At 50.4% G+C, this 14,702-nt stretch overlaps 2 protein-coding genes across 2 annotated transcripts in view; both read left to right on the forward strand.

The window, feature by feature from the left end:
• The window catches only part of VPS53 (VPS53 subunit of GARP complex), a 67,588-nt gene extending 63,635 nt beyond the window's left edge, over positions 1–3,953 (forward strand). The window contains 2 exon segments of the mRNA XM_030472326.2: positions 517–621; positions 983–3,953. Coding sequence (XP_030328186.1) covers positions 517–621; positions 983–1,153 — 276 coding nt within the window. The 3' untranslated portion in view covers positions 1,154–3,953.
• Positions 3,954–8,249: 4,296 nt separating this feature from the next.
• RFLNB (refilin B) lies at positions 8,250–14,302 on the forward strand. Its single transcript, XM_030472860.1, has 3 exons — positions 8,250–8,523; positions 10,100–10,209; positions 11,507–14,302. Exons 1-3 carry the CDS (start codon positions 8,320–8,322, stop codon positions 11,835–11,837), a joined length of 645 nt encoding a protein of 214 aa, XP_030328720.1. The 5' UTR covers positions 8,250–8,319; the 3' UTR covers positions 11,838–14,302.
• The last annotated feature ends 400 nt before the right edge of the window (positions 14,303–14,702 follow it).

The following is a 14,702-nucleotide window of genomic DNA, read 5'->3' on the forward strand; positions in this document are numbered from 1 at the left end:
GCAGAGTGTTGTCAGATTCCCTTGTGCTGTCTCTACCCTGCCTCCAGGCAGGAGGGAGCAGAGGGACACATAAAGTGAGGGTCTAGGCTGCGTCCAGGCTGCCTGACCCGATGGGGACTTTCTGTCACCACCACCAGCACTGCCGTTCTCCCCCAAGCAACTCCCCAGCAAGTCTTCCCCATGCAACAAGATAAAATCTTGAGCTTTGACAATACACCAGTGCCTGCCAGCCCACAGGCATAGAGACAAAGTCCTGCTCCTCTTTGAAATGAGATCTGCAGCCTCCTGGGTCCAGGCACCACTGCTGTGCGGAAAGAGACCCCATCCATCTTCCTGCTCCTTACTTTACTTCACTAACCTTTACCTCTCAGTTACTAGCAGCACATACAGCCTCCTTGTTCCTTAAGCATTTTATTTTAGAGAAGCCAGTCCTGCTGTCTCTCATGTGCCTGGGTTGACCAAGTGCTGGATTTAACTCATAGAATTTGTCTAATCTCTTTTTTCTTGTCTTGGCAGGTAGTTATGGCTCCCCATGAACCCCCAGTTGTGTTTGTTGACAATTACATCAAGCTCCTTGCTGACTGCAGCACCGACACTTTCCAGAAGATACTAGACATGAAGGTTAGAACCTGTCCCACAGAGTTTCTGCTTGTCCACTAGCACTGCACTGAGATTGTTGGTGACTTTTTTCAGTAGAAATATAGAGAGGTTTGGGGGTGGGAAAAGCACTCGACGGCAGGTGCTTTTAGAAGATATATTAGAAGATATATTAGAAGAATATCTTTGCAGTTCACTTTATATACACGTACCTGCTCTTGCTCCTGGGGCTGAGCTCAGTTGTCGCAGGACCATCCAGAGGTGTAAAACTAGCTCTTGGTGGGTGAAAAAAAGGTTGAGGTTTGACTCCTGCGGCTGTTCTCATGCACACCCGCTCTCACATGAATGAAGTCTGACCATGGTGCTTCGCTCTTTGCTCCTGCAGGGCCTGAAGAGGAGCGAGCAGAGCAGCATGCTGGACCTTTTCCGCCAGCGCCTCCCAGCTCCTCCCTCCGGCGTGGAGAACACCAGCTCCCTCTCGCTGAGCACTCCCACGCCCGAGCAGGAATCCTCTCGGATACGGAAACTGGAGAAACTAATCAAAAAAAGACTCTAAGTGAGCAGAAGAAAACTCTGTTGCTCAGGACTAGCTGCAGTGACTGGGAGCAAAGCTCCTCACATACATGATTGACAGTATGCTGCTGAAAAATCCCTGTCCTGTCACCCCCATGTCCTGTGATCTCTTAACCATCATAAACTGTGGTGCTGCATCTCCATTCAGACCGAGAAAGAATCTGACCAAGGTGTTTGATGTGAGACAGCTTAGCAGGAGTGAAACCCAGGACACTGGTAAGTCCGTGTGGTGGAGAAAATAGAGGTATCTGGAAGTCAGCAGCTACAAAAACAGTTTAGGAGGATTCAGAGAATATCCGGCTGTGATACACTTGGTGTCCCAGCCTTCAGCCTGGCTGAGCTCCTGCTGCAGCACTGAGGATTTTGCCTGAGAGTTCGGTGTTACTGCTCACTCCCTGTTGCAGAGCTGTTCCTGTGTTTCATTATTTATTGCAGGGGGGAGAACTTACCCCAAACCACCACCACCACCAAATTCCCAACCCCTTTAACAGCTGGGATCCAGGCATCTGCAGCTCCAATGGATTAATGAGATGCCCAGGAGAGAAACCCTAAGCAGACTTCTCCCCTGCTTCCAGGACAGGCGTGTGTAAACTACCAGTAAAACAGCAAAGCAAATCCTTTCAGAACAGGAGGAAAGGGTTGAATTGATGCCTTCTGCACCTTGGCAAACCTCCTGCCAACAAGCCAGCAGCCTCGGTCGCTGTTACAGCTTAAAGGCCAAACCAGGCATCTGCAGAGCCCATCTCCAGCTGCTTGTTGTTACTCTTGTGTGTGCTGGACTCGCTGCTGTCCCTGATGGGAGTTCCCGTACAGCATCTCGCCCTCTCTCCACAAAGGGCTGTTCATGGAGCAAGTGTCAAACAGCACCAGCCCCTCGCTCTCATGCCAGCAGGGGTGTGTCCCTTTGGCACCTTCACTGCCCTGCAAGGAGAGATGCTGGAAATGGCTTTAACAGCGAGCCGGGGCCTCTTCCCAGGACAGGATGCTTGCACCAGCCTCAGACCTTGAGGGCCTTCCTTTCCTCCTTTGAGCTTCAGCTTGCACCAGTGCGGAGAGGAGAAGAACCAGAGGTGAAATAATTTTGGATAACCTGGCACCCAGCCACAAAGCTAGTGTGGAGCAGGGCTGCGTTTGGTGCATGTCTGCACCCTGCCCATTGTGTTAGTTTCCCTAAGGAGCCTCGATGGAGGGAAACATCACCTTGTCATTAGCAACGCTGGATTCCCAAACTCTCTGTACCCTTTTTGAGGGACTTTGAAGGCCCAACCATGAACAATTGAATCCCATATGGGTTTAGGGGCAGATCGACCAGTCGTGCCTGCTTTATTCTAACTCAAGCCTCACTTGCATGTGCAGGAGAGAGAAGTCCTGTACCAGTTTGGCAGGTGAGGAGCAATCATGCTGTCAGATGCCTTCTTGGATGGGTCACATTCCCCACCAGGCTGAGTTTGGGCCTTAGCGCTACTTATTAGGAGCTGTGCTCAATAGAGATTGAGTACTTGCTGCTGCACAGCTGGGAGGGGGTAATCAGACATGCTCCAGAAGAATGAGCTCTGTCCACCCAAAATCCAGGTCTTCACCACGATCAGGGAGGGAGAAGGGGAAATGAGAAATCCCAAAGTGAGGCAGAACCTGGGCTCAAGCTGTCTGCCTCTTCATGCTTCAGCACTGTCCCCTCTTGGGTGCAGGCTGCTCCCCTTCCCTCTCTTTAGTCCTGTGGCTGTGGGAGGGCAAATTTGGTGCCTGTTTGGTAAAATCCCATCCTCCCTTTGCCCAGTTGGCAGGTGAGCCTGCATTTGAACAGGCAGGACTCGAGCACAGGATTGGAGCAGGAAGAATAAATCCACAGGGATGAACTCCTCACTGTCAGGTTTTCTAATGCTGCTCAGACCGACCTGCTGCTGCAGCAAGGTGTGCACCAACAGGTACGCGAACACCAACCCTTTAGGATGTGTTTTCAGGGGTCCCCAGGCTTGGGTCTTGGGGGGTGCTCAGCTGCAGAGCACCATAGTGGTGACATCCATTGCAGAGGCGCAGTAACAACACTAGTGGGGAGGGAAGGCAGTTTCTCATCACTCCGAATTCCTAAATCTTTCCAAGTCTGCCGTTGCATTTATTTCCTCTCCTGATTTCATGTCAGGTGACTAAAGAAGGAACGGTGGTTGAAAGCACATTGGGATTATGAACAGCCATTCCCTAAGGACAGATTAACTCAAGGTGCATATGCAGGATGGTTCACACGTTATCAAGTGCAGTAGCCAGGGAGGAGGGAACATGGGTTTGCAGAGATTCATTATTCCCTTGGGAGGATGAATAATCCATTCTAGATTCATTTTTCTTTGCTCTGTCTGCAGATGACTCTAACTCAATTATGAATAGCTGAAGATGATGTTCAAGTTAATAGTCGTGTGTCTTTCCCCAAAGGCTTCCCCGGTTCAATTTCCACATTTCATTCTGTAGACAAGAGGAAATAAAAGAAAAAACGGATTTTTAGTTTCAGCCCTGCAAGAGTGCTACAGGTCTGGGTGGCTGGAGTTCCACTTTTAGAGAGCAGGTCTGCATTTTTCTACTGTCAGTGTAAGGGTTTTGTCCCCCAGCTCTTGGGTATTTATCAGGTCTGGCATGTCTGTATGCATATGTTAGCTGTTTGGGATTTACATCTCTGGGGAATAAAGGAGTATGATTTTTTTTTCCTGTATAAAATGCCACTTTTTATAGGTTTTGGCTGAGGTGTAGTTCTGGCTGTGTGTCGGAGTGTGACACTAAAATGAATTCAATGGTTACTGATGTTCAGTGTTTTCTTTACAAAGCCCCAGTGGCTGGGAGGGACCTCACCCAAACCACGCCAGCCCCAGGGCTCCGTGCTGCCTCTCTCCACTGCTCTGCCCTGCAGCTTCTCTCTCTTCTGGCTTTTCCACCTTATGCTGCTCCAGCAAGCGACTCTCGACCAGCAGCATCTGCATTCACAGCAGCTCCCTGTGCTGTGCGGGCAGCTCAGCACAGCTGACCCTGTGCCCCTAAATAATCAGATCGTTTCTGATGACTTTTAACCACTGGAGGGATTTCTGTGAGAGCCTAATTTTTCCTTTGACATGAAGAGGTAGTGCCTTTTTTCCACACGATGCATGACGCTGGAAGAGTTTCTTTCGCTTGGAGAATTAATGACTCATTTGCTTTCCTCCTGCTGCTCCTGCCCCCTCCGCCCTTGGGCAGCCTGCTCCGGGTGACATGGGTGTTTATTTCTTTCACCAGATTTACAGCGTGACTCCGAGCATCCCAGTGATGATGTCCAAGTCTCCACAAGCCTTTCCCTCGCGGCAGCTGGGCGGGCAGCAGATGCGGATGCTGTTCAGCAGCATCAGGCCGCGGCTCTGCTGTGCTCAGGAAAATGGGCTGAAGCGTTTGTCTTTGGGCTGTGTCAGAAGAGGCTGTGGCAGAAGGTGTTCCTCTGTGCGCCTGCTCTGCTGGGGCCGCTTACACCAAACAATGCTACTGCCACCCAAATTTCCTAGATTAAAGCGCATGCTCATTCCCTTCTCTTAGCCAGAGAGGCTCCACCACTCTCTAGCTGCAGCCCAGGTGGGCTCCAGTACTTTTCCAGCCTTGCCTTTGTGAACACAGAGATGTCTGAGGGTGTTGGAGACCTGGGGCCAGCGCTGCTTTGAGTGCCAGTGGGTCCCTGCTGGGAGTGGGATATGGGGGGGTTCCCTGGGCCTTTACCTGGGCTGCAGGGTCATGAGGACCAGAGTACCACAGTTTGATGGAATCATAGAATAGTTCAGGTCGGAAGGGACCTTAAAGCTCATGCAGTTCCGACCTCCTGCCACAGGCAGGGACACCTTCCACTAGAGCAGGTTGCTCCAAGCCCCTGTGTCCAACCTGGCCTTGAACACTGCCAGGGATGGGGCAGCCACAGCTTCTCTGGGCACCCTGTGCCAGCGCCTCAGCACCCTCACAGGGAAGAACTTCTGCCTCAGAGCTCATCTCAATCTCCCCTCTGGCAGGTTAAAGCCATTCCCCTTGTCCTGTCCCTACAGGCCCTTGTCCAAAGCCCCTCTCCAGGTTTCTTGTAGTCCCTTTAGGCACTGGAGCTACTCTAAGGTCTCCCCTTAAGGAGCCTTCTCTTTTCCAGGCTGAACCAGCCCAGCTCTCTCAGCCTGGCTCCAGAGCAGAGCTGCTCCAGCCCTCACAGCAGCTCTGTGACCTCCTCCGGACTCACTCCAACAGCTCCATGTCCCTCTTGTGTTGTTGCCCCAGAGCTGGATGCGGGGGTGCAGCCCAAGCACACGGGGGGGGGGTTCTGAGCTCAAGCACACACTGCTGGGCCATGGGGAGCTTCTTGTCAACCGACACCCCCAAATCTTTCTTCTCAGGGCTGCTCTTAATCCAGCCTCCCTGTGATCAGGCCCCTAGGAAGTGGTGATGCCTTCCCATTCCCAGCAGGACATGGGGAGCCTATGGGGCTGCCATCAGGGTCTGAATCCTGCAGGGAGAGGAAAATCAGCCTTTGGTACTTGCAGCACATGGAGCTTCCTGAAGCCCTGGGACAATCTTGGCTCGTGGCTCAGTGGTTCGCAGGGTGGTGGCAGCAGGGCTGTAAAATCTGATCAAAACAGCCATTTCAGCCATGTGCCGTCAGCATTCATCCCTGCAGCCGAGCCGCTCCCAGGGCTCCCATCAATCCCACCTCTTGGAAGCATTGCTGTGACTCCGGTGCCTGGCGGGTTCTCGGTCTGCGCCACAGGGAGCAGCCTGGTATTTCCCATCATTTGGAAATAGTTTTCCATCGTTATCAAATAACATGGGATCCTTCTGATTTGCTTCCCCCCACATGCAGCAACAGCCCCCCACACCGCATCAATGTGCCTATTGTTCCATTGCTGATTAAGCCAAGTGCGCCCGGCCTGCTGGAAAGTCCTTTATGGAAGGAGGATCTTGATAAGATACTGGAATCTGGTCTGTCCCGGCTGTGCACAGGCAGTTAAAAAGTAAATAACATGGACAAACAGGCTGTGATGTACAGGCAGGGGCAAAGATTTCCAGTGCCATCCGGGATTGCACGGATCGGTACGGTTTGAGAGGCTTAAGAAGACACAGGCCTTCTGAGAGGGCAGAGTACATGTGCCTTAGAAGCAGGGCCCCTGTATGAAGCAGATATCAATAGTATTTTAGTTACTGAGTAGTTAAAATTATGGTTGAATGTTTCCTTTTTGTCACAGCAGGGAAATTTACCTGGATGTTGGTGGTGTGGGAGATCCTCAGGTCTGAGTTCCCTTGCATGCTCTAACACCTCCACTTCACCTGCCAAGCCCAGAAATGAGAGCCTGGATCGGCACAAACCATTGTCCTTTCTGCCAAGCCAGGCCAGAGTAGGAGGGTTTTGGCTGGGAAATAAAGAGTAGCAAGACTTCCAGAAGCCAGTGCAGCTCTGCTTATCCCCTGCAGCTCCCCAGGCACCGGGGTCCCTCACACCCAGACCCTGATCCCCATGGAAGCAGCTGTGGGGACACCCATACCACAGAGGCAGCTGCTGGGAGATGCCACAGGTTCCCCCTCTCCTAAATTGCACCAACTCGGTTGTTGGCAGCGTGGTTTTGAACCTAGGAGCTGCACAGCAGCTCTGAAATAATGATGGTGTTCATCTGGAAACTGCTCCAGCGCCTTCTGAGGCGTCTAATTTCATAAAGGGCTTTTATGGGAGATTTTGGAGCGAGGAGTGAGCAGCTTTCCCATTGCTCCCGGAAATCAGAAGCTCTCTTTTTTGGGATGCATTTAAATCAAAAGGAAGAAAACACCTGTCCAGCACATTTGCTCAGACCCCAAAGATTACAGTCAAAAACTTTTAATGTTCTTTTTCTTTCCATCTGCATTTTTCTGCAAAGACAAACAGCCTCATAGTATTTCTTCAAAGGAATGTAAATTCCTTGAGGAAGTCTCCGGAGTTCCCAGCACTGCATAGCTGCAAACCACAGACGCCTACGGCTGAAAACTCTGCTCTGCTTTTAATTTTGGGGCAGGGAAGGAATTCTTTTCAGGGGTTTGGGTTCACTTGTGCTGGGCCCGTCGGGCCAGACTGTTACTGCACAGGGGAGTGTTGACTTTGGCTGGCTGCAGGCAGTCGCTTTCCCTCCACAAGAGTATTCCCCCACCGAATCTGATGACATGGTGCAATTATTTCATTAGGATTTTCCAAAAAAGGTTCCCTCGCTCTCCTCTAGTGCTAGAAAAAACCTTTTCCCTCTGTTTTCTTGTTTCAGCTTCAGCAGTTTTGCCTGAAAAAGACGATAAAGGGTGGCAGAGGTGCTGCCTGAGTCTGAATCCTTGGGACAGGGGTGTGAGAAAGAGCAACATGGGGAGGAAACCCAAGTTTTGAAGGGTGTCATTCAATGCTATACCTGTCAATGCTGGTCAGTGCTGGCATTAACCACTATGGCCTGTCTCGACCCTGGAGGAGAACCCAGGCAGACAGTGGGGTCAGGCCTGGTCTTGGCAAAACCATTTCACTTAATAAATATGGCTGCAGTGCATGGACACTGCTAACAATTCCAGGTTGCTTTTCCACACCCTCCATCCCAGGCAGCTGTGACACTCGGTCCAGGGGGCCTGGGGGGCTTAACCTGGCTTCCAGAACCCACAGGGGACCCTTGTTATTGGAGAAATCTGCATGTTGGAGGTGAGGACAGCCCAGCAGGAGCAGCAGTCAGGGCTCACTCTTTCTGTGCTCCCCAAAATCCATGCTGGCGTGGGAACGGGCAGCACAATCAGGTCAATAGGTTGGACTAGCGCTGCATTTAGGGAAGCCTGTCGGGAGCTCGTTTGGCCACTTCCATGTGGCTGGGGATGGGAATGAAGGTGCAGTGTCCGGGTAGGGATGTTGTCCTGGGATACGGGGGTGGGAGCACAGGGAGAGGATGGGAGGATGGGGACGCCGGGAGGACGAGGGCACCGAGAGAGGATGGGCGCAGAGGGAGAGGATGGGAACACGGGGAGAGGACAGGGACACCGGCGGGATACGGGATGGGGCGCTGGGCAGCCTCCGCCCCCTGCCCTGGCCCCGCCCCCGGGCGCTGGCTCCGCCTGTCCCGCCGCCGCCCGGGCGCAGCGGTCGCAGCGGAGTGGAGTGGCGGACGCGGGGCAGGCGGCTCGGCCATGGTGGGTCGGCTCAGCCTGCGGGAGGTGCCCGACCTCCCGGACATGAGGAAGCGGGGCGACGCGGGGCTCGACAGCCCCGACTCCGGGCTGCCCCCCAGCCCCGGGCCCGCCCCGTCGCCCTGGCTCCTCTCCTCGGGCAGCCCCGACCGCGCCGCGACCAACGGGCTGCCGGAGCCCGACCCGCCCGCGCCCGCCGCCGCGGTGAGTACTGGCACCGGCCGACCCCGGCACCCCGTCCTGCGGCGCCGGACACCCGCCTCTGCGCACCGCAGGGCCGGCGGGACCCTCCGCCCGGGGCTGCAGCACGGAGCGGGACCCGCAGCCCCGGGCACCCGCTGCCGCCGGCCCCGGGCTCGGTCCCGCTGCGGCAGGTGCTGGGCCCCGCGCCCCGGGGCTGCCGCCGCTGCCCTTTGGACCCTGCCGTGAGGTATCGCCCGGGGGGAGCTTCTCCGTCCCCCGCGCTCCAGGCCCCGCAGCATCCTTTGAGGAAAGGAGGGTGGAAAACCGGCGCCGAGGCTCGGGGGGGCTGTGGACAGCTTGGAAAGGTTGCCCCGCGTTTCTCTCCCTTCCACCAGCGTCTCCCGCAGCTGCCGTATCTCCTACCGCACACACACCGGGAGGGAGCCCGCCGGGAACTGCGGTGCCCGCAGCAAGGGCTGGGGCTGTGTTTGTGTCAGGGGAACCCGCGGTGCGTTTAAAAAGCACCGGCTTTGAGGTCGGTTTTTGCTGATCGAAGGGAAGCCCCAACTCTCCTGACCCCGGTAGAGGTTGGGGCTGCATCGCAGCACATCTTTGCAAGATCCCAGGGGAAAACGAACTCTCATTATTCCAGAGAGTGGCCCCGAGTAGAAAGTTTCTATGTTAACTTTTGGCTTCAGATAATAGTATCAGATAGAGATGTGCTAGTTTTTCACAAGACCATTTTTGGATGTTGATGCTGAGCGGTTGGTACAAATACTTTGGAAATTGCAGGTCAGAGGAAACATCCCTTTTCTACAGGGGTGCTGCCATGGAGTTGGAAAAGGCCATAGGAGAACCATGTGTTGAGCAGAAGGATTCCCATAGCCCCCTCACCCTGGGTAGTAAAACAGAGATGGCTTCAAAAAGGCCCCTCCAGGGCCACTTTCGTTTCCTTCTGGCTGTGGGACGGTGCCGGGCTGGTGTCGGCTCAAGGTGCTGCCTGTCCAGGAGAGGAGCACCGGGATGCTCTGTGCATTGCCGCTCGGTGGGAATGAGTTAATCCTTCCCAACAGGTTGCATGTGAACTAGGTTGGATTTAATGCCTTCAAATAGTAGCCACTGAGTAGCTATGAAACAAGGAGTTGCTTCTAGCGAGATGCCCTGCAATAATTTCCTGCTGTGATCTGCCCATGGGCGTATCTGATGACTCCAGCAAGGAGGGCGCGCTCGTACGCTCGTATAATGTTAGCTATAAATTGAAGGTGAGCTCATCCAGCGAGTGGGCTATAGTTCATGCTGCAGGAAGCTACACTGCACTGAGGGGCCATTTTCCTCTCTCATTTCCCAGAGTGGCTTCTCTGAAGTAAGCTGCTGGAGTTAGGACTTCAAAAAATACACCTTGCCACATCATTGGTGCTATAGACCAGTGTCAAGTGAGTCCTGCAGGTTGCACCTGTAGGCATGTCTTGGACTAGCAGATCCTCTTGCATGTAAACGTGAACCTTGACAGCTCTGTACCAAGGGCTAAATAAATGCATTTTATTGAGAATATACCGAATTGTAACATAAAAGGGATTATTTTTGCATTTCTTTTCAGAATTCTGTGTTCTCCCCCAGCCCTGTTCTCTCCAGCTGCCCTCCAAGATTGTGTCCTTTATCATTTGGCGAAGGAGTTGAGTTTGACCCTTTACCACCAAAGGAAATAAGGTAAATGCAGTGTTACAGCCATCTAGTTTTGAAGGAGTTAGCATGTAAAGGAGTAGTTAGGCCTTATCAGTGCCTGTGAGTCAGGTTAATTTATTTGCAGAGTTATTGTTCCATGCAGCTGTACATTCCTGGACCTGGGCATTTGTACAGGCTGAAGGAGTGTTCAGCCCCTTTTAATCCCATATGGGGTTTTTTTTACCCAGGAAGACTTTCCTGTATTTTACTCTCCTGCTTTTCCTTCAGTGCGCTGCTCCAAAATGTTGTCTTTCAACCAATTAACCAGAAGGTAATCATGATGAAAGGTCTTCAAAGCAGCCTCCTTTCTAGGAGTGTTTTATTAGGGGAAAGGAATTTTGCTCTCGTAACCTCATAGTTTTATAATACGTACTTTCTACCTTATCAGCTGTGGCTGGTTTATGAACTAAAAGAAAAGTTAGTATTCAGAGAGTACATAATTACTTTTTTTTTTTTTAATGTGCTGCATCACAGCCTGTGAGTTATTCCTTTGAATGTGGTGATTTGCTGTAAGGAGAAATGAAGGCTCCCAGCTGATCAGTGTGCAACCAGAGTTAGACAGGTACAATCAAACAGAAGCCTAATGCAGGATAGAAAGGGTAGATGCTCTGGTGTGGGTAAGGAGCCTGTGCTGGGGCTGGAACCAAAGGCAATCAGCTAACAAAAAGCTAACACAGAGTTGTTGCAGTGTGAAGGACATGAGAACTTTCTTCTGCAATCCAGGACAGAGGATTTTCTTGCCAGTGGAGTTTGGTGTATAAATTGTAGCATTTTCCTGCCAGTTGAATCTCCAAAAGTTTGCCTTCAGAGAGTGCCCCATGCTGTGAATGATCCCAGATTACTCCTGTGTGGCTCTTGCCAGAGGGTAACTAGGAAAATAACGTGTGCTGCCATGCACTTGGCACTCTGAGGAATGAGGATGCTCATGTGCAAAGCCTAAATGTAGATGTAGGCCTCTGGGTTTAGTCACTGGAGTTTGAAGGAGGTTGTTAGGTTCATAGAGCTGAGGCTTAAAACAGTGGACACAAGGATTGAGATGATGTTTGGTAGTGCTGGCAGCTGCACAAAACAGAGACAGTGCCGGGCGTGCTGCTAACGAAAGGCTTTTTCTTCTTCCCATAAATAAGTATGACACCAGCGGAACAATGTGATGTGGCTGTTCCTGTGTTGAGGTGGTAGGTGCAAGGCTGAGGACCCACCCCACATGACAGCTCAGCTTTCCAGGCAAAGCAGCCTGCTGCTCTGGAGCAGAGCTCACACACTTCTCTCTCTTGTATTTCAGGTACACATCCTCAGTTAAATACGACTCGGAGAAGCACTTCATCGATGACATCTATATGCCAGTGGGCTTAAGCGTTTCCTCTTGCAGTCAGACAGTCATCTGTGTCCCAAACTGCACATGGCGCAATTACAAAGTTGAGGTCCACTTCGAGCCCCGCAACAAGCCCCAGCGTTTCACCAGCACCACCATCATCTACCCAAAGCATGCCAAGACTGTGTACACCACCACGCTGGATTACAACTGTCGTAAGACCACACGGCGGTTCCTCTCCAGCATAGAGCTGGAAACATCGGAATACCTTGGGAGCGACTGCGTCCTGGATGGTTGCTGACTGACAGCCATCTCGCTTGATCTGATCCATCTCAGTCCAATCTAACGTACTGTGCTAACTCCACTAGCTAGAGCGGGTACAGACCCTCTTTCTCAGCTATTAATTCCTGCTTTAAGCATCAGAATGGCCTGAACATGGTTTTCTGTGGGAACATAACTTAGTAAGGAACTTCTTTCTTCACCTTTAAAGTCATGAGTTCCCTCCCCTTCCCCACAGTTCAGTAATCACATGAAAATAATGGGAAGTATTTTCCCAGAGAAAAAATTGACAGGTAAGAAAGAATGTGGAATAGTGCCTGGCAGGTGGGAATCTGATGCTTTGTGTTGATGTGCAAAAATAAGGGCCGTTTGATCTCTTGTAGGGATTCTACCAGGTCATTTGGTTACAGATAGCCAGAGCTGTCACTCATGTCAGTTCAGATCATGAGACTTTTCTCTAGAAGAACCACTTCCTGGAAATTGCTGGAAAAAGCTAACACAGGAAAATCTAGAATTCTGCAGTTTAAAATGTTATCCTATGGCAGTCATGTCCGGTTTGAAGGTGTGAGTTGGAAAGGAATTCTGAGTAGAGCAGGAGATAAACTGCTTTTGCAGCTCCAGGCAGCAAAGGATCAGGTAATTCAAGTTCTGTAGAGGAATGGTGTATCTTCTTTTCTTGCAACTTCTACAGCGCTGTAGTCTGTGTAACATGCTGGCATTTCTGTGCATGTAGTAGGAGTTGTAATGAAGAATATCGGGCCCAAAATTATCCCTGTATTGTTGAAAAGTCGGGTCTTGACAACACAGTGACAGAAAAACACTGGTGCCTTGTTTTTACCAACATTGTACTGTCTGTGCTGAGGGAGTTGTAACTAGGAGTTGGAAAATGCACAGCATATACAGGGACCTAGAATGGAGGAGATGCTGGGATCGGTGTGATATGCTGTCATGATGGGGGTTGTGAAGAATTAGGAGATAGCAAAGGACAGGCAAATTTTTATTGCGTACCAAAATCCACAGCTGTAGCTCTGCTTCCCCATTGAGTTTCTCATTGCAAAGGTCCATGTCCTCTCTGGACTTCGGTGTTCAGGATGTCACTGGGATGGGGCAGCGTCTGCCTGTCCGTAGGCTGCTGAATAACCCCTCCAGTCCCAAGTGCATGGTGAGGTTGGGGACCAAAGGGAATAACTTCAGATACTATGAAAGTCCATCTGTATGTTATGTGCATTAGTTTATCATGTGCTTTGATGAAAGTAAGTTGGAGAGGTTTCTTACTTTACCCAGTTTGTTTTTCCAATATTGACAGGGAGCAGTGTAGTATGGAGAGCATCTGCTTTTGAGAGCATGGGCTAGTGCTGGCTATGTTGGTGGCTAGTGTGGTGTAGCCGCTCAGAAACACTTGGTAGACTTGACTTGGCTAGATGGGGCTTTTCCATGTATTGCAAAGCTCCTCTGAGGTGTGGGTAACCTTGTGATGTAATATCAGCCCTGGACCTGCTTTTAAGGAGGACTTTGCTAGTGCATAGCCCCAAGAGTGAATTTTGTCAGTGGTGAGTTCAAAACTCGGGAGGCTGTTCTTGAGCTGTACTTAACGTGTGTTTGTGCAAGTGTGATGAATGGTGTGGAAGTGCTCTTGAGTGGCAGCTGAAATGATTTGGGAGACTAAAATGCAGCAAGAAGGCAGGTTTGTGTGGTTTGGTTCTTTAGTTGTTTTGTTTTGCTTTTTTACTTATTTATTAGCTCAGAACAGAATGTCCTTAATCTTTGGTACATGCCTCGGAAAACCAGATCCCAAAACAATCCCAGGGTGACAGAGGATGCCAAAGTCAGGTAGGCATTGCTCCAGAGTGGTTAAGAACAGCACAGTCTTCTCACTAAACATGTTGGTTTCAGGTTCCAGTATTTAGGAGGTGTCTTCAATACACGTCTTGCAATTCTCCCCTAAACATTGCCCCGGGATGTACTTGCTATGTAGCGGAAGGCACAACTCAAGCCCTATGCGTGTGGGGTTTCAAATGGACAGAACTCCTTTGGGAAAGCTATTGCAGCATTGCTTGCTTGGCAGTTTCATGTACCTTGCTCCTGAAACATCTGGTGCTGGCCACTGTTGGACACAGGACGCTGGAAGAACACGGACCCTGGATTGCTCCGACAACGCTCTTCCAATCAATTCGTTTGCAGGAGATCTAAGAGAGGATTATTTTAAGTTGTAATCGTTAATTGTCCCTAGTTAGAAATGAACTGATCCTTACATATGGTTTTAGGATAAAGCACCTGATTTTTATAAAGCAAACAAACTTAATTATGTACCTCTTAAAAACATTTTAATTGGTAGAGATACCTTTTAAATTATTTATGTTCTAGCATTTGCAAAGCTCTGATTAGCTCCGTGCAAGTGTCCCGATGTCCGTGACGTTTCCCACCCCCTCCTTCTAATTTTCAGTTTGTCTTTTACTTTATTGGTAATAAATGATCTGAAAACCATCATATAGGGAAGTCTCTTTATTTTTCATTCACAGCTTTTCAGTGTTTATTATAGTATTTACTTAGAAATAAATATATCCTGCCCATCCCAGCTCCCCTTTTGTTTCTCTTATGTCATGCGTTACTGTTGTTCAGATATTCTAGGAAGGCGTTTCCTGTATAAACCTATATTAAAAAAAACCCAAAACAACACCAAATGTTGTAGGTTTATCACTTTAAGACATTGAAAAAGTGTCTTGAAGACAGCTGAAAATCCTCTCCAGTATGTTTTTGAGTTGTTCATCTGGTATAGTTTTATTTTTAAAGAAAGTTTCTGGTGTGGTTTGCAGCATATCCTACAAGCGAAGCACTTCCCCTTTTCCAGTACAACAGGTATTTAACCAGGCAGAAATTTCCTTTTAAT

This window comes from Strigops habroptila, assembly GCF_004027225.2.
Source record: "Strigops habroptila isolate Jane chromosome 13 unlocalized genomic scaffold, bStrHab1.2.pri S16, whole genome shotgun sequence".
In the NCBI taxonomy this organism is placed as follows: Eukaryota; Metazoa; Chordata; class Aves; order Psittaciformes; family Psittacidae; genus Strigops; species Strigops habroptila.